The 19,038-nt window shown below is 35.9% G+C and overlaps 1 protein-coding gene and 1 pseudogene across 1 annotated transcript; both read left to right on the forward strand.

Moving 5' to 3' along the window:
* The first annotated feature begins 3,695 nt into the window (after positions 1–3,695).
* Positions 3,696–7,483, forward strand: LOC113089565 (uncharacterized). Its single transcript, XM_026256048.1, has 6 exons — positions 3,696–3,967; positions 4,728–5,144; positions 5,475–5,546; positions 5,895–6,005; positions 6,081–6,131; positions 7,011–7,483. The coding sequence occupies exons 1-5, from the start codon at positions 3,922–3,924 to the stop codon at positions 6,128–6,130; spliced, it is 696 nt and encodes a 231-aa protein (XP_026111833.1). The 5' UTR covers positions 3,696–3,921; the 3' UTR covers position 6,131; positions 7,011–7,483.
* A 7,630-nt stretch (positions 7,484–15,113) lies between these two features.
* LOC113089563 (uncharacterized) lies at positions 15,114–18,701 on the forward strand (annotated as a pseudogene).
* Positions 18,702–19,038: the final 337 nt, after the last annotated feature.

Raw genomic sequence — 19,038 nt, forward strand, 5'->3', positions numbered from 1 at the left:
TAACATTATCATTTACACTCATTATTATTGCATACTGTTTTATAATGCTACAATAGTGAGGTGAAGATATCTGACACTATTTGCAGCAAATAGTATTAACATACATTTGCAACAAATAGCATTTAACTACAATTATTGCAGAGAAAGTACTTATCGTTTTACAGTAAATAATAGATTCTATCGCTATTTGCAACAAGTGAATTTAGCTTATCTATTTAAAAAAAACTACTATTTAAACTTAGTGTAAATAGCATATATGTCTGCACTCCACAGCTGCAGTGGAATACGTGGATCACAGCATCAACTTCATTCTTGTACAGGTGTTTCTGTTGCTTCATGACAATGTCTGTATTTGTATTTGGACACTAGATGGCGCTCCGACAAAGTGAAAGTGAAAGTCATGACTTTAGACAAGTAGCACGTCCTGATGTGTTCCTAGGTCAAATATATTCTTGACCATATCCCTACACCTAAACCTAACCTTAACCATGAGTAATCCCTAAAATCAGAGGAGATGAATGACACTGATGTACAAGCACCAAACACTGATTGTAAACTTCACAAAATCTATAAACTTGTTCTTCAAATCTGATTGGTTAATCACAATGTTGTTCCAGGGTCAACAAAGATGTTGTCCCAGGATCATATCTCACTTGGTAAAATCAGGTTCTGCAGCCAAGTATGGAAACCCATAATCTGAATTGGTGCTTTTGACAAAGTTTAAAAATTATTAATTTTACTAGATGTGTAGTTATTGAATTTTGCCTTTGAGTGGCAGCACTGTTATACTACTGAAAAAAAATCTAGTTTGTCTAGTATCATCACAAAAAATAAACAATATTATCCCAAAATCTGTTAAATGTGACTAAATAGGGCAGGGGTGAGGAACATTGATCCTGGAGGGCCGGTGTCCTGCAGAGTTTAGACCCAGTCTTAATCAGACACCCCTGAACAAGATAATCAAGTTCTTCAGGACACAGGCAGGGTTTTATTTATTATTTTTATTTTTTCAGTGTTGGACCTACACATTAACACCATGGTTTTCTGTAAATCTGATTTGAAATAATTGGTGCAATGAAAAGCACTTTATAAATAGATGTAGCTTTACTCGAACTGACTGATATTTTATCACACACTGTGTTATCTGTGTGTCTGTTAGATCCAGTATTTCACAGTAAAGTCTGTTTTGTTACAGCTGAAGTCAGAGTGTGTGTTTTAAATTAGCAGGAAGTAAAGAGTCCTTCAACCACACACTAATGACATCTAGTGACATCGATCAAGCCACGTCTCTGAAAAGCGGACGCAAAATGTTTCTTGTTTTGAGGATTTGTTTAATGAAAAAAATAATAATAATAAACTTCCTTAAGAAGATTTAAGAGTCAATCATGAAAATGTTCCAGTGGGTCAAAAAAAATTAAACCATTTGTGAAAAGTCCTTATATTTCAGAGCACATTAGTTAAGTGGGAATTTCTATAGTCCATCACTGAGTATCACAATTCAACAATCTCAAAACTCAATCATTGTGTTTTAAAGAGCTCAGACTCTAGTTCGCCGCAGGAGCTTCCTGTGAAAGCCACCAAAGCACGTCTGGTATTTACTTGATCATCTTCTCTTGAAAAGAGGAGCTTACTCTACACGATCCTCCTCTTTAACATCCTGTAAAACACAGCATTAAATCACAGAAGCATGAATAGTATGTTAATCTCAGATTTAGACTGAGACGTTGTCTCAAATACTTCAGTGAGCAGTGGAAATATGAACTAATGTAGATCTGTTACTCACTTCAGAAGAAGTGTCATTAGTATTATGACATATGAGTCGCTGTTTCACACATCAAATCATGATCTTATGACTTTAATACATATCAAATATGGTTCTGTTTCGTATTTTTGTCTTTATTACACTGTTGAAATGACACACACAGCATGAATTAGTGATAAATGATCTTACCAGTTTCTGTGCTTTTCTTTTGTAGAACATCGGCTCGTCTTCATTAGTCTCAACTGTTTCAGTGATAATAATAATGGATTAAAACAACATAGCATTTCTGTTTTCAGTGTGTTTTAATAAATAGTCCAGTGTCACCTATATAGATATTTGTCAAACCCTGCACGTACATGTATTATTTTGTGTTTTTTCCATTGGCCTGTGTGCAGAGCTGAAAGTCCTATATCTAATTTAGCCTCATTGAGCCGAGTGTGTGCTCCTTAGTTTTTTGAGTGAAAACAGTGTGGATCATTTCGACAATGTTCATCTCAAAACCCGAGGTGCATAAGTTCAGCTTAAGGACTTAGTTTTTGTTTTTTATTAAAGTGGAATAAACATTCAATTGTATTTCCTGTCATTATAGAACTGAATCCGATGTGGAATAATATTCATGTAAAATTTCATAATATCTTTTTTTATGGACATAAACTATGCAAATATATCTTACTACTCTATATAAAAACCAAAAAGCTTGAACTAAATCAGCACAGATATTCAGATAAAAACCATAAACCTCAATTTGTAGCTCACATTCAGTGGAAACAAGCACAAGCAGAACATAAAGACAACGTGAACCATTTTCTTTGAGCACGCTAATAATAAGAATCTCTGAACGCAGGCTGTTCAGACTTGACAGAAGTGTGATTTCTGCTACCTTTACACTAGGGTTTAACAATAATAATAATAGTAATAATGCAAAGAAATTCATAACTTCAGTTAAAATGCTCAACCTGTGTAGAATATAATATATTTATGTCTATGAGTGATAGGCTAAGTAAGAATAATATGTAGCCTACATTATTGGACTGCTTCTAAAACATCAGTGAAGCATTCATTTTTTTGTATTTATTTATTTACATTTTTTTTGTAAGTCAGAATTTAAGCTTACTATTAAAAAGAGAGGAAATGAGGTAGGCTTACATTTTTACCACATGTACTGACACATGCACATAAAATCTAATAATGTGCACAGGGTTTCCAACTATCAGGTCAAACTGCATTTCTGTGTAAATTAATGTGACCACGGAATGTTCCACTTTGACAGGTAAACAGAGAGGGTGTGTCGCCTTCGGTGAGTCACATTCAAATCAGTCCTGAACATATTTGACTCTCTCTGTGAAGCTGCATTGACATACATAGGTTATACTACACAGCACATGCATTAGGATATGAACTGAAAATGTGTAACTGGCATCTGTTATAAGTTGTTTGAACAGTGTCTCTGTCACATGCGTAAACGCATCATCCACATTCACAGGATAAATTAGTTTACTCTATGATTTGCAATGCATCATAATTCAGTCCATTACAATAGATTCGTGCATTGCTCATGGTTTTTTTTTTTTTTTTTTTTTTTTTTTTTTTGCGAGCTTCACTGGTTTAGTCTGGTGTTACTGGTTGTAAAAGCAGTTAACAAACTGATCGTTTGGCTGCACAAAAGCTGAAAGCAGCAAACAAGCAAAGACTGGTTTAAGATGTTTTTAAGCAGGGCTAACTATATCTAATTATTACGAAATCGTAATCAAAGGCTCTCGAGCTCGTTACGCTTTGCAATTAGCCCCGCCTTCCAAAATACACACACACACACACACACACATATTAGCCCCGCCTTCCAAAATACACACACGCACACACACACACACACACATACACACACACACACATACACATACACACACACACACACACACACACACACACACACATCACCTTTGGATTCCGTCACAATCATGTAACCAGGAACATCGCGACCAACATGTAGCCTAATACTTGTCCTTTAAATTGTTTCTTTTATTTTTATTTTCTTCACGCGTGTCTTTTTCGATCTTGAAGAAAACATTATAACAGAACTACTTTCTAAACTTCGCGATTAGACAAATGTGTCTGAACAAAATTTAATCGATTGACCAAGACAAGTGAAGAAAATAAAAACAATGGAAGGCTTTATTATGCTCATTATGATTGTTTTTATCGTTGAAGGTAAGTTACATGGATTTTCAACCGTTCCTTGTTTTTAGGGATCGGTTTCATATCACATTAACTCTGTCTTTCTCTTAACCCTTTGTCTTCTGTTTTGCCCGTCGCTGTTTTAAACAATTACATGTAATTTAGTATCATTTAGAGGTGTGTAGTAACATGATTTTTAGTCTTAATAAAAAAAAAAAGAAAACAGATGACTAACTGGTAAAACTAGACTAACCTAGGTTTTGTTTTGTTTCTTTGAAACTCGCCCCAGTTCACACTTTAACATATAAATTGTTCTTTATGTTATGTCATTCAGATTTTAAAATGAAAAAATTACAAAATGAAGCTGATGATGCATTATAATTTTGTATTTTACATCTGTGTTGTGTTAAATAAATCGGAGAATGTTTTAAAATAAGTAGTTATCCAAGAGATTAAAGGCTCTGTATTTTAGTCCATCGTAGTTTTAATGTCTTTTATAAAAATGGCTTAAAATGTCAGTAGAAGGTATTTTCAGATAATAATTAATGCACGAAAGGGTTAATTTAGATTGTACTATCCTGTGTATATGTTTCCTTCAGTTTGATGGGTTCCTTGTTTTGTGTTAAATCACTGTTACATGTTTTTCTCAGCTATTCCTGACACAAAGTGTTGCATTTATATCTGTCTTTCCAAATGTTTCCCAATTACCATGACACTGTCATCACTGTAAAATGAACACACGCACACACACACACACACACACTTAAGTAGTTATTGTTTATTTTGTCTCCAGCTGTGCTTGGATCAAACTCAGTGTCAGTGATGGAGGGAGACTTTGTCACTCTTAAAAGTGATGTTTCCATGCAAGAGCGTGACCAGATGTTGTGGTATTTTAATGACACCCTCATCGCCCTGATCAGAGATGATCCCAGTGAGGGTTGTGTGTATGATGGAGAACGTCAGAGATTCAGAAACAGACTATCAGTGGACTTTGAGACTGGATCCCTGACCATCACAAACATCAGATCTGAGCACGCTGGACGCTACGAAGCAGAGATCGTCAGAAACGAGAGCTCAGAAACCAGCCAAAGCCACAGCGAGTGTGACAGAACAAAAATCATCACAAAAATGATCAACACTGGAGACACCGTAAAGACGTTCAGTGTGTCCGTCCGTCCTGATTCATTTAGTGATCGTTCAGACATTAGTGGTGAGTCATTCAGACAGAGAGTATGTTCTTCTGCATTTACAAACATGACTGAATGGGAACTATCTGAACAGTGAAAACACATTTACAGTTTTTTATCTTTTGTGAATAATTCAACATTTTGATGATATTCGAGATATTATAATCGGTAGACCCTTTATCAAACTGATCACTTTGTCTGGTGATATATTGCCACAATGCAACCAATGCTTATAACAAACCAGGTTTGTTCTGTGTTTTCCTGCAGCTAGAAATGGATATAGAAAAAGAAATGAATTAAAAAATATATATATATACTAAATGCTAATTATGTTATTTCCTTGTGTTTCCCAGCCTCTCGCTCTCGTCTTGACAAATTCAATAAAGGATCTTACTATAAGGAGAAGGAACAAGTGTGTAAAAAGAGTATGTTTTCTATTCACTTTCTTTTTTATTTGTATTTATTTACAATAGATGACATGTTTATTATCTTACAAAGGGTGACAGCTCCACATATATTCCTCTTCTGATCTCTTTCAGTAATGTTCAGGTGTGCCAGGTTTGATTTTAGTGTTAGTATTATTACTATGTTGTTGTTTTATTTATTTTTACCGGAGATAAAGTGGAAGAAATAATCAAATAATCCAATATGAAAAAATCCCTAACGGAGGAATTAGTCTTTCACATCTCTGCCATGTATCTCTCTAAAAGAGTGCATTAAGAGAGTTTATTGTCAGATGCGCTCCCACTGACGTCTGTCTTCTTCATCTCTAGGTTCAGTTCTGTCTGTAGTTCTTGTAGCAGGAGTGTGTGCTGTTGCTGTTGTTCTGGTGGCTGTAGCTGTTCTTGGTGTGTTTTACTATCGTGACGAGACCTCTAAAAAGGGCAAGTATTATAGTGAGAGCAAAACATCATCTTTATTAAGCAAAACTTGTATTTAACTGTGTCTTTTTTTAACAGAAGACAGGGAGAAAAACAAGTCTGAGCATCTGCTGACAGTCTCAGCATGAGGTAAGATATTGTTTTACTGTAGCATGTATTAAATATACAGTATGCAAATTGCATGTAAGAATTTGTTAGAAAGACAATTATAGAAGTATCACCTGGAGCAGAAAACCAGTCATCAGATGCACTTGTATATTTGTAGCAACAGCCACCAATACATTGCATGGGTAAAATATGAAAAATGTTCCCTTTATGCCAAAAATCATTAGGATAGCAGGTAAAGATAATGTAACATGAAGATATTTTGTAAATTCCCTACTGTAGACACATTTCAAAAACATATAATCATTAGTAATATGCATCGCTAAGAGTTTCATTTAGACAACTTTAAAGGTGATTTTCTCAATATTCAGATTTTTCATTTATTTTATTTGATTTTTTGCTTCCTCAGACTCCAGATTTTCTAAAAGTTGCATCTCAGCCAAATATTGTCCGATCCTAACAAACCATACATCAATGAAAAGTTTATTTATATCTCAGTTTTTTTCAGAAAATAATTACTCTTACTCTTTTGCTTTATGGTGCCAGTAGGAGATATCATTTGCAAACATTATTTTTACCATGTATCGTAAATATCCAGTGGCATTTCTATATGAAAAAAGATTGTGACAACAGATGGCGTAATGCAAACAGAGACACGATCTCACCATCATCCAGTCCGTCTGGAGAGACATGAAGAGACAGAAAAACTAACCAGAAGAAATGCATGGCATCTTCAAAATGCTTGGAGAAATCTTTAGTATCTCTACATTAACTGTATTTTATATTTCCACTGAAATGGAAACAAAACCTTTAAACTCAATCTTATAAACCTAGTATTGATGACAGATGTGTAAAATGGTTCATTTCTCTCTCTTTATCTTGTGATTCATTGTTTTCTTTCAGAAGGGACGGTTCCCCAAACGGTTCGGTGGACATCTAAGGGTTAAACAGGACTAAAGGCACATTTGACTGTATGCTCCTTTAAAACACTAAAGTCACTTTTGGTCTCATAATACTAAGTGGATTCATGCCGCCCCTGAGCTGTGGAAATCCATCTAAAGCCACTTCAGATGCAGACTCTGTGCCACATCTGCAGTGCAAGCAGGAGTTTGAGCCTTATTTCACTGAATTATTAACAGTACTAACGTTGAAATAAATGAAATATCCGTTATGAAGTTTTAATAATAATGTGCAATCAAAATATAGGTAGAATATCATACCGAAGGGATATGATCTCAGGTGTGTGATGCTGAAGCCTTAGATTAAATTCTAAAGTTGTTGTTGTTATTTTGTTTGTTTGGTTGGTTTTGTATTGTTTGCACTCTTCTGAACTGATGTTTTATGTGCAATAATAACTTGCTCAATGTTCATTAAGGGCAAACCGTATATAAAAAAAGTGTGTGTATATATATATATATATATATATATATATATATATATATATATAGGTGAATGTCGAAATGTATTTGACTACAGAAAACAATTTTTTTTTTACTGTTGTTCTTAGTTTGTCCACAGTGAGGAGCTATGTAACAAGCTGTGACGTCATCGCTAGCGTTCATAAAATACATGCTTAATAAATGGGATAGGCTTATATGAATTTTAATATTTAGAATAATGACTAATTTATTTATATATATGTATATGTGTGTATATATATATATATATATATATATATATATATATATATATATATATATATATATATATATATATATATATATAAAGAAGAATAAAAAAGACAGCATTCTATTTAATTTAAAATAAAATAATGTATTTAAGGACTAGAACCCCAAGGCACTCGAATTGTAGTGAAAAGTTAAAAAGCCTTAATTGCATCACTGGCTTTATACGTTAAAACTCTTTTGGTGAGATGTACATCTACATGCCTTCATCAGGGTGAGGGTAATCAACATCATCTGAGTTCATTTAACAGCAGTTAATTATTCAAATTAGAAACACCTGGTCGCTCTGTGTAGAGCAGCTAGAAGAAGACATTCAAGAAGAAACACATTTCAAAGAGCAAGTCTCACACAATCAAAAAAAAAAAAGAAGTCCTAGTCCTTTGTACTAGGAGAGAGTCACGTGGTGACCCACATTCACCACTGAACACACTAGTGGGCATGATAAAGATTTTATTAGCCGTCACACTGCCTTTTTTTTTTTTTTTTTTTTTTTTTTTTTTTTTTTTTAAGAAATTTAGGGTGTAACAAAATTCGTAAACCAGGAAGAAAGCTGGAACCGGCGAACATTTGAACAAAATGATATCTTTAATAAAATAAACACAAAATGAAAGTAAAAGCGGCTCCCCCTCAGGAAAGACATAAAAACATAAAACAACATAAAATCCCTGTGATAGCACTGAGCCGGTTTCAGTTTTTACCCAGATAAATTCACGTTTAGCTTGCAAACTCTGAGTTTTTGGGTTAAAGAAAGGAGGTTGGTTTTTAGCATAGACAGTAAAAGAAATGGACACAGTGACCCCATTGGAACTCAACTGAGACAATTGAAGCCCATTTTTAGCGTTTTTTTAGCACTTCCGTTTCTGACGCGCAGACTCAAACGAAGCTTGACGATGTCAGCAACCTGTCTGACAGATGTAAATCTTCTAGTAGCTGTGCGTGCAAACTGCCATCGTTAATCTTGCAGAGACGGCGAGCTTGAGCGGGGAGTTCTTTGTCGTGAGTGAGCAGGAGTAAACATTCTGATTAATTATTTTGTATAGTATTTTAAAATGTAACGCCAGTACGCCATATTAAGTTAATTGCCTGCAAGCTTCTCCTGTCTGTACGGTAATGCGACAGAGAGTCAAGTGGTTATGACGCAATCCTTAGCCTATTTTTACAAAAATTGTTTCCACGGGGCCATAATGTAACATAGAAGGTAGGCCCCTAATGGAGCCCTATATACATTGTTGTGTATCTTTAGAAATAAATAATGGACAAACGGAGTGTTTAAACGCATCAGATGTAAAGTTATTCGCTGTCAAAGTGACGCCAAAATGAATGGGTGTCAATGGGAATGCTAACGCAAGTTCTGCTACAAGATGGCGGCACCCAGCCGACTTCAACTTCCGGTCGACTTCCTTGCTACCTGGTTTTTAGCGGGTTATGTTGCTATGGTAAATTACGCTACACTGATAGGCTTTAATCTGGGTTAAAGGTCACAAACCCAGACTTGACCAATCAGCTGTGAGCAGAGTGACAGCACTGTGGTGATCCGTCACATGATCTGTATACACTGATATTCATTTCAAATAAATGATTTATAATTACTGTTAAACTAAAATTGCTCGTGTGTAATGGATTCATAATAATATAATTTTATAAATCATATAAAATAACTAAGTAATTATCATTAAAGCCATAAATTGTGTGTTTTTTTTTGTTTTTGTTTTTTTGGATTAGTGACCTTTAATTTAGAGCAAGAGAAACTGGGGGAATGACTTTTTGTGTCACTTTGCTCACATCTGATTGGTCCAAGTTCAGTCTGAGATCTCTAACCCAGAGCATAACCTGCCCCTGAGCCGTGTGAGTGTAAGTGAATTATTATAAATGCTGCTAAAAGGCAAGCCACTAACATATACCTAAAACCTACACTTTAGGATTGTTGCAAACTAAACTGAAAGTCACCTGGCCAGCCAGCTCATCAGGCTGTTAACAAGCAGAATCAGTGAAGGAGCGAGAAACTATATCTAAAACTGTCTTAGAAGAAATCAACAGCTGTATTTAACAGTACACACCCATGTTGCGTACGCTTTCTTACTAATATAGTACCAAGTGTCAAGATTTGTCTGATAAACTTGGCCAATTTCTTCTGTGAGGGTGTAATCATTTTTCCATCTGACCGCTACTCCACATTGTGAGGTTTTGTTGTGTTGTGTTTTTTCCTGTAGAGGTGGTTAAAATACACATGTTTTTCCAAGTAAGACCAGTGATGGCTTATATGAATCATTTTCACATCTAAATGTGTAGTCGCTGCATTTTGCTTTTGGACAGCAACACTGAAATTCTACTGAACCAAATAACAAACATTTGTTTGCAGCATTGCTACTTTTCATTTGTTAGCGCCAAGACAAGAGAGAAACTCTGAACATCAGCGAAACATTACAACATAGATTGCATTTCTTCTTAAATTGACTCCCTGACATCGACAAAAATATGCAGGATATGCCCTTTATATAAAAAGTTGTGATGTCAAGAATGCTTCTCAGAAATGTAGCTGTCTTACTGGAGCAAAACCAGCCACTGAAACTAACAATGCTGATCCGGCAGGTCATGGAGAGATACGCATATGCATATGTATCCAGTTTTATATTTTACACATTTCACATTCACACAGCATCTAATTTTAGACATCGATATTGCTATGTGAATTATTATTATTATTTTTTTTTTTTGTCAGACTTTAATGGGTTCTGCATTTCCAGTGAAGATGTTTTGCGTTAAGGCGGATGTCAAACTGTGAGCTTTGTGTGAACAGGAATGGAAAAAGCCCTAAACCCCACGCTATTCACACAGGACCACAACTAACACCTCACACACACACACACACACACACACACACACACTGAGGGCAGTTCAGCAGCAGATATTCTCAACAGCTCTGATCTTCATTTTTATATCGCTGTAAAAAAAATCCGTGCACAGCAGGTTTCAATCTGACTCATGATCTGAGCTGATGTGGGGCCAGAGCTGTCAGGGGTCTCCAAAGAGGGTCCAACTCTGTACAGAGCAGTCACTGAGCAATGCTAAATGATGTGTTTCCTCGCTGTTTTAGCATAATTAGCTCTAGGTGTGTTCATCTACAGAAGTATTTAACTGAGAGGTGAGATTGGCCTCCTTCAATTGGGAGAGGAGTTAAAAACAGAGCCCTGAGGTCGACCACTTTCTGTTTCCCCAGATGACGTTAGTGTGGCTTCTGTGTGGGCTACTTTATGACATTAAGTGGATTATACAATACGTGTCAGACACACAGATGCTTGTGTTGTAGCAACAGAAACACTTTTCAGTCGATATTCCGTCTTTATGATCAAGTATAATGTTCAATAATGTTTTATTTTGATAGTCATGGCACAATATTACATTAAAAATAGGCAACAAGAAAATACTTTTTACTGTTATAAAAACAGAGATTTGTGAGCATTAGTAGGGCCTGAAATCAAACACTTCCCTGCTATACAGTGTGCAAAAATCTGCATGCAACAAAAGAAGCATTCACAGTTCTCAGTAAATATTTAAATGCACCCGAAGTATAAAACATATCCAAACATTCTGCATGCATCTTGCATTTGTCAGAAATGGTGGAAAGGCGCACTGTTTTAGTCACTGTCGGTGTGAACAGGACTTTAACATCCTACATGTAGTGATTGTCAACAAACCCAAAACTCATTTACAGTTTTAAAAGAACTTGCTTGTCAAGTCTGGATCTCAGAAAAAGTATTTGATCATCTTCTCATGGCGATCGGTGCATACTCTACTTGAGCGTCCTCTTTTACATTCTGTTAAAAAAAAAAAAAAAAAGCAATAATATTAAAATACATATATCTATAAAAACTCTTACTAATGATGAAAAAATTGGAGATTCGATTTTAGTTCAGTTTTTTTTTTTCTTGTAAAAGTGATCAGTGATCAAGTTGAGAAGTGGCCTACCATAAATGGTCTCTACAATCTACCTTAGCTAATAATGCAGCCAATGACAGTATGTACGGTTGTATGTACAGTATGCACAAATTTAGAGGTGCAAAATCTTGTGACTGGGGAATAGTCTTAACTAGGACAACTTTGTACCTTATCTGTCCCTAAAAGGTGCATATATGATGCTTTTAGTGGTAAATAAGGTACATAGGTTGCTTTTAAGGCTGCTGTCCCAGTCACAAGCTGTTGCACCTGAGAGTGAATTCATTAAGTTGTTCTGAACAGTGATATCATCAGCTGACAGGAAATGCACTACGGAAATATCAACTCATGCTCTGTTGATCTGTTATTTGTTTGTTATAATGGTAGAATGAGTGTCTGTGAGATATGAAATTATGACTATTTTATGTTTTTTCTCTGAATCCCAGTCTGCCATATACTGTACAAGCACAAATTTAACTGACTGTTAAAGTGATATAGAGATGAAGAGCATACCTTTGGAATAAAACTTACTGTTTCATGCACTTTTCTTTTGTTGAATGTTGGCTCAATGTAAATGATCTCTTCAGGAGTCTGACCTGTTTGAAAAAATAATAATAGATGCATTAAACATCAAGTCCATCTTAAATAGATCTGCTTCTTCATAATATACAGTATGTGTTGTTATTATAGAGCTGTCAAAGTACAAACATTAATGCACACAGTTAATGGTTAATTCATTGTGCAAAAATATGTTTAAAACTATATATTTTAATAAAATGTTCAGTTTGAATTCAATACTGAAAAGGAACTTTATAGAAATTCTTTGCAGGTAATGTATAAATCATACCAAGACAAATACTGAAGTGATTTGCATGTTATTATAGTATGATGAAATGTAGTAAATCAAAAGAAAATACCACCCAGCAGTGAAACAGCATTATTCAGCATTAGCTGAGCATTGCATCTTTACACATGTAGGATTGTGTTTCTGAGTTATTGTATCATTAAATTACTGCAGAATTGCATTTCTCTCTTTTTGTGTTTTCATGCAATCTGAGAAATGCAGAATCAGTTTTTCTGAGTTAGATGAGAATTGCCAATGTCATTTTATTCTACTTGCCTTTCTGATCAGATTTCTTACACTTCCTGCACACGAGACATATCCCGAATGCAGCCACGATCAACAGAGATCCAGCAACAGCAGTAACAGAGATCAGCACTATCAGAGATCCAGAGCCTGCAATGATAGAGACACGATCATTAGTGTGAGTTAAAGTGTGGGTCCGAACGATGACCGTGTTTTCAGTTCAGTTCGCTCAGGTGATCGATCCTTTAGGTGTGCCTCATTTGTGTTTCCCCATTGTTTTTTACAGTTCCTGAATGCCCGTGTGTTTTTGTTCCCCACTGTTCTTGTTTTATGGGTTCTTGTTTTGTCTGTGAGTTTAAAAAATAATAACCTCTTGCATTGAGATCTTGCATTTAGTCTCTTTGCCTGCCTTCTCATTTACCCCACCTTTATTACAGAGTCACATTCACAAACACATTTGCATAGTCAAATTTCACCGGCAAAGTCAGAGAAAGTGGGACTGAATGTAAGGTGTGTGGGAATGCCGAATTGACTATATAACGAACCAATGCTAATCAACTGTTTTTAGATTAATACCATTTAGTTCTGACTCACACCTACTTTCTAAGCAGCTGTTTTTTTTGTGTGCATTTTTTTTTCAAGCAAGTTCAGTGATAAAGAAGTGGCCGAGCAGATACAAACACACTGTGTGCATCAAATTGCACTAAACATTTCATTGAGATTGACTGTATTCCACCCTCTCTATTTCTTCAATCCTTTAAGCACATGATCAGTAGACTGAGATCAGTGAATAAATGCATTCACATACCTTCACATGTGTGACAGAGCTGAGTGATGTCCAGATGTTGAGTCTGGTTGCTGATGGGATTGTTGAGCACACAGCTGTAGCTGTTTTTATCCTGATATTCCACCTCCAGAGGTAGAGAGAGACTGATGCTGAGATCAGACACACTGATGCTGGACAATAAACTGTTTCCTTTGTACCAGGAGAGAGTCACATGACCCACATTCACCACTGAACACACCAATGAACAATTCTGCTCTGAGGATGAGGAGGATGAAGAACATTGTGAAGAGTTACTGCTGATGACAGGAACAGGCAGACGAGCTGAGAAAGATTAGTAAAATTAGATTCAATTATATTATTAGTAAATAAGAGGGCTGTTTTTGTGTGAGTGTGAATAGATTATTTTTTTAATCATTCAAAAGGACAGTATTCAGAAGGCTGAAAAGTCAAACACATGTCTCTCAAGATGTATCATTAATATATAAATATTAAACTCACCATAAACAGTGAGACTGAAATTCTTGCTCTCACTGTTGATCTTTAGATGATAGACTCCAGAGTGTTCAGATGAGATGTTTGTGATGGTCAGAGATCCAGTTTGATCGTCCAGCTTCAGTCTGTCTCTGAATCTCCCGTCAGTATTATTATCAAATAAAGTCATGCTGTCTTCCAGTACATTAATATCAGCTATTAAAGTCTTGTTATATCCAAACCTCCACTGAATCAGATCGTCCTTCATTTCAGTAAGACCAGACTCTAGAGTCACTGAATCTCCCTCCATCACTGACACTGAGTTCAATCCGTCTGTAGCAGCAAACACACATAAAGCATTAACTAAATCAGTAAAAACATTAACATATAAACATATAAAACATATACACTTATTACTCACCAACCAGTTTGCACAAACACACGCAGAACAAAATGACAACATAAACCATTTTCTTCTAGTACTGTATGATTAAAAATGCTGAAACAGACCGCTAGACAAGAGATAACAAACTGGTGTGAATCCTCCCCCAACAGGATCAGACCACCCTTTGCTGAAAGAGCACTAGATGTGACCACAGAGGCCTATGACACCACAAAACATTCTCCAGCAGAACTGCTCTATTAGCAGAAAAAACCTGAACATAGTTATAAACATAAGTGGGTCACAAATGCTCTGTAGCTTTTCTCCACAGATAGGCTACAGGGCATGCATTGTCAATGTGGGATTCATCCCTGCATTTGAACTGCAAATGTGCTTTCGTAACGCAATGAGTAATTATTAGCCTACACTCCAGAAACGGAAACCTGACAGCAGTAGGCTATATATCATGTGTAATATTAAACATGCGGCGTGGGCTTAGATAAAAAAGAAGAAAGGTCATGGTACACCAGTAAAGAGAGAGAGAGAGAGAGAGAGAGAGAGAGAGAGAGAGAGAGAGAGAGAGAGAGAGAGAGAGAGAGAGAGATGCGCGTGAACCACGAGTGTCAAAACTAGTAGCTAATGCTTGTTTTTAAGGTAAGTTGGTGGGAAGTATGTGAGACTAGTGTATTAATGTTTATAGTGTGTGTGTGCTTATTTCCCGAGGTGTTTGAAAAGTGTGTGAAACAAATATTAACCGAGTTAAGCGTCGATTTATGAGTTTGTGTGAGTTCATGCGACCAAACGAATGTTGTTTATGGAGAATGTAGAGGAGATATTGTTCTAATCATTTCGTGCTGAGTTATAGTACGGTGTACATTTAAAGTTTGACACATTAGAATAAATCCACTTTTAAATGTTTGTCTCCTTTGTAAATGTTTCGCTGCACACACTGGACAGGGTTCAATTCGTGTGGAGAACAGGCTCAAACACAATGAGGAGCTGAAGTGCTTTATATATTTCCTATTGCGTCAGCTGGGGCTTGGTATTCCGAAGATTTTACTTTCTCTTTCATTCTTTTCAAGAATCTCTACCAAGTATGCGTGTATTTAATTTTGACATACTAAATAACTTTTATTGTCATTTGATCTGGATAAATATGCCATGTTTTTTAATATCTTAAGTGTATTTGTCTGTACGGTGGATTTCAAATTCTCGCGGACGTTCTGAGGCAGGAAGAGAAAGCCATAATTATCCTAAAATATATCAACACTTTTGGATTTAATAATATCAGACACAACTGTCATGATGGGATGGTGTTTTGTGCTCACTCATCTGTTCGGCCTGCTCCTTCTGGGTAAGACATTTATTACTTCTACGCGTTTTCAGCCATGGAAAATGAGAATTTCACTTCAGGATTATCTTGTATTGTATTTGTCGCTGTTTTAAATAATTAAGTATATTTTAGGAATATAAAGTGTCACGGTTTCCCTTGTTCTATGTGTTGAGTTTTTTTTTTATTATTTATTTAATTTAGTTCTTCCTGTTCCGGACTAGAGCCAAAAGTGACTGAGCTAGGAAATTGAAAGCTGGCATAGGAAAAGGGTTCCTGATTTAATTTTTAAAGGGGTCATATGATGTTGCTAAAAAGAACATTATTTTGTGTATTTGGTGTAATAAAATGTTATGTGGATTAAGGTTCAAAAAACACATTCTTTTCCACATACTGTAGGCTACATAGCTTATCTCTATGCCCCGCCTTCTTTAACATGAAGTTTTTTTTACAAAGCTCATTGTTCTGAAAGACAAGGTGTGCTCTGATTGGCCAGCTGTCCAGTGCGTTGTGATTGGCCGAATACCTCAAGCTTACTATACTGTGATGTGTGTCCGGGTCAGAAGACAATAACTATAAAACCCAATACAAACAAGGCATTTGTTACATCCAGTTGGGACATAATTACTGATGATAATGACTTCTACTGTGTTTCTACGTGTTGTGATGCATCGCCCCACAGAGTCACATAGAGATATGGGACGTGTTTAAACGAGCTGTTTTAGGGGGGCGTGGCAGTGTCTTAACTTTGAAAAAGAATATCTCTTTGGGTTTGAGACTTTAGTCTTTGCAACTTATCTGTTCACGAACAGCTTGTAAACTTCCTAAGAGAAAAGCAAACTTGAAATCACATCATATAAACAATTTAAGAACCTTCCATGCCAAAAGTTTCTGTGTAAGGAGAAATGTCTTTAACAGGTCACATTTTTTCTAATGATAAAGCATGCTTACAAACTGTTTTATAAAAAAAAAAAAAAAAAATGTTGGTTTAAATTACGAATGAAATTAATAAACACAATTTATAACGTTTAAAGGAAAAAAAATATGAAATAATTAATTACAACTTAATCTATAAAGTTATCCCATGATGTGTTTTTATCCCCGTGCCCTTATTTGGTCGTTCCTGATTCTGTTCCTGTCCACATTGTCTCTTAATTAGTCATTCTGTTCACCAGTGTTATCTGGTGTATTTAAGCCCTAGTCTGTTCAGTCAGTGTTTGTTGGGTCTGTGTACGTGTGTCTTCCTTCCTTCCCTGTCAAGTGTGGAGTTACCCTGTGTGTTGAATTTAATAAATGCCAGTTTTGTTCATCCATGGCTCCTGTGTTCCTGTCGGCAGTGTATCATGACAACAGACCCATAGTCTTGGTTTTGTATATTCATAGGGGCTTTCCGTTCTATTGTTTTCAGTTTTCATTCAATTGTCTTATTGTTTTACAGTTCTGAAGGTATTTCCTATCCCAAATCCCTAACCCTGCCCCTCCATCCTGACCTTTTTAGATGTTAATTCAACATTACTGAGTTACTATCTATTTGCGTTTCAGGTGTTTCTGGTGATGATGTGGTGACCGTGATGGAGGGCGATTCAGTCACTCTACACACTAATATCACTAAAAACGAGCATGACAAGCTGCTGTGGTATTTTGAGGACACTCGCATAGCTCTGATCAATGGCCGTCCCAACACGAGCTGTTTATATGATGGTGAAGGAGGGAGATTCAGAGACCGACTGCAGGTGGACTACGAGACTGGATCTCTGACCATCACAGACGTCACATCCGAACACGCTGGACACTATGAAGCAGAGATCATCAGAGCGAGAGTTCAGGAAAAAGGCAAAGCTTAAACAGAAACCGCAAGTGCGACAGCACAAAAATCACCAAAAAAATCAGCAACACCCATGATGACAACATAAAAACTTTCTATATTACTGTGACTGGTGAGTTACTCAATGTAATTTACCCTTAATTTTTTTTTTTTTTCTAGAATTTCTTCAACATAAAACTGCATTTCTGATTAAATATTACTGAAATCCTGTGATCTTACATAACACAAGAGGATAAGATATGGATGGATGGATGTTTTAAAAGTTGGTCTTTTAAGAACCTTTTTATGAAGGAGGGTCACTGGAGGTTCTTTCAAGTCACTATGAAATCAAATTAGATCATTCTTACTTTTTAAGGAATATTGCAGTATGTGATTTTATCCTTGCATAGAACTGCCAGAAGGACTTAATTTTTCAACATCGTTGTGTTTTATTTGTATTTCTTCATATCTTTATTTGTGTCTTCCAGCCGCTCTGTCTGATCAAGTCAGGAATGATGAAGAGCCCCGTATGGAGAAGAGAGTCTTGAGTATATTTACATCCTTCCTTTTTTGTTCCTTTTGAGTATATTTATTAATGCATTGTTCTTAAGGAGAGCTTGACTTTCTAGTTCACCTGAAATGCTTTTTGTGCTGTTGTTTAAATATGAATTTCAGTTTAATAATGATGTGAACTATGAATAATATGAATAATGTTTGTCAAACCTAACACCTGCTACTTATAATAAAGATGTCAAAAAATAAATAATTTGCACCGTTTACAGCTGTAGTCTTGGAGAGACCATAACACGTTTCCTCCTAAGATTTAATTCAACAAACCATGAATGCATGGTACTGGAAACATGCAACAATTGTATCAAGAGGTCACATACGGAGGAATAAGCCTTTTTGAGTTTCCAAAACTGAATATATATAGTGATCTGGTATATGAACACAGAGTGAGATTCTTTCACACTCATGACTGCTTCTCTTTATCTGTTCCAGGTTCAGGTCTGTCTTCAGCTGCTGTAGCAGGAATATGTGTTTCTGTTCTGCTGTTGATTGTTGTATCTGCTGCTTGCTGTGATTTACTATCGCCACAAGATCTCCCAGAAATGGTGAGTATTACATGCTGACATTACAGTGAGAGGAGAAATCATGAGCTTTATTTAAAATATTATTTAGCTCTCTGGAAAAGGCCTACTTGATTCTGATTGGTCATTTGGTGACATTCCTGATATTGAATAAATTCATCATTTAATGTGTGCGTGTGTGATTTTTATTTTTTTTCACAGCAGAAGGAAGAAAACCAGTCTAAAGTATCGCTCACGAAGCAGGAAGATACTGTACATCACACTTTGATTTTAACTGAGAGACAATCATCCTAATGGCAAATAAACCTTTTCAACTGAAGCTAATTCACTGATCGATGACACTTTGCACTGTTTGTCTCTC

This window comes from Carassius auratus, unplaced genomic scaffold, assembly GCF_003368295.1.
Source record: "Carassius auratus strain Wakin unplaced genomic scaffold, ASM336829v1 scaf_tig00050273, whole genome shotgun sequence".
In the NCBI taxonomy this organism is placed as follows: Eukaryota; Metazoa; Chordata; class Actinopteri; order Cypriniformes; family Cyprinidae; genus Carassius; species Carassius auratus.

Excerpts from the sequence above, each read along its gene's own strand:
- LOC113089565 (XM_026256048.1), top strand. The coding sequence starts at position 3,922 with ATGGAAGGCTTTATTATGCTCATTATGATTGTTTTTATCGTTGAAG. Across the intron at positions 3,968-4,727 it reads GATTGTTTTTATCGTTGAAG|CTGTGCTTGGATCAAACTCA; the intron begins GTAAGTTACATG and ends TTTTGTCTCCAG. Across the intron at positions 5,547-5,894 it reads GGAACAAGTGTGTAAAAAGA|GTTCAGTTCTGTCTGTAGTT; the intron begins GTATGTTTTCTA and ends CTTCATCTCTAG.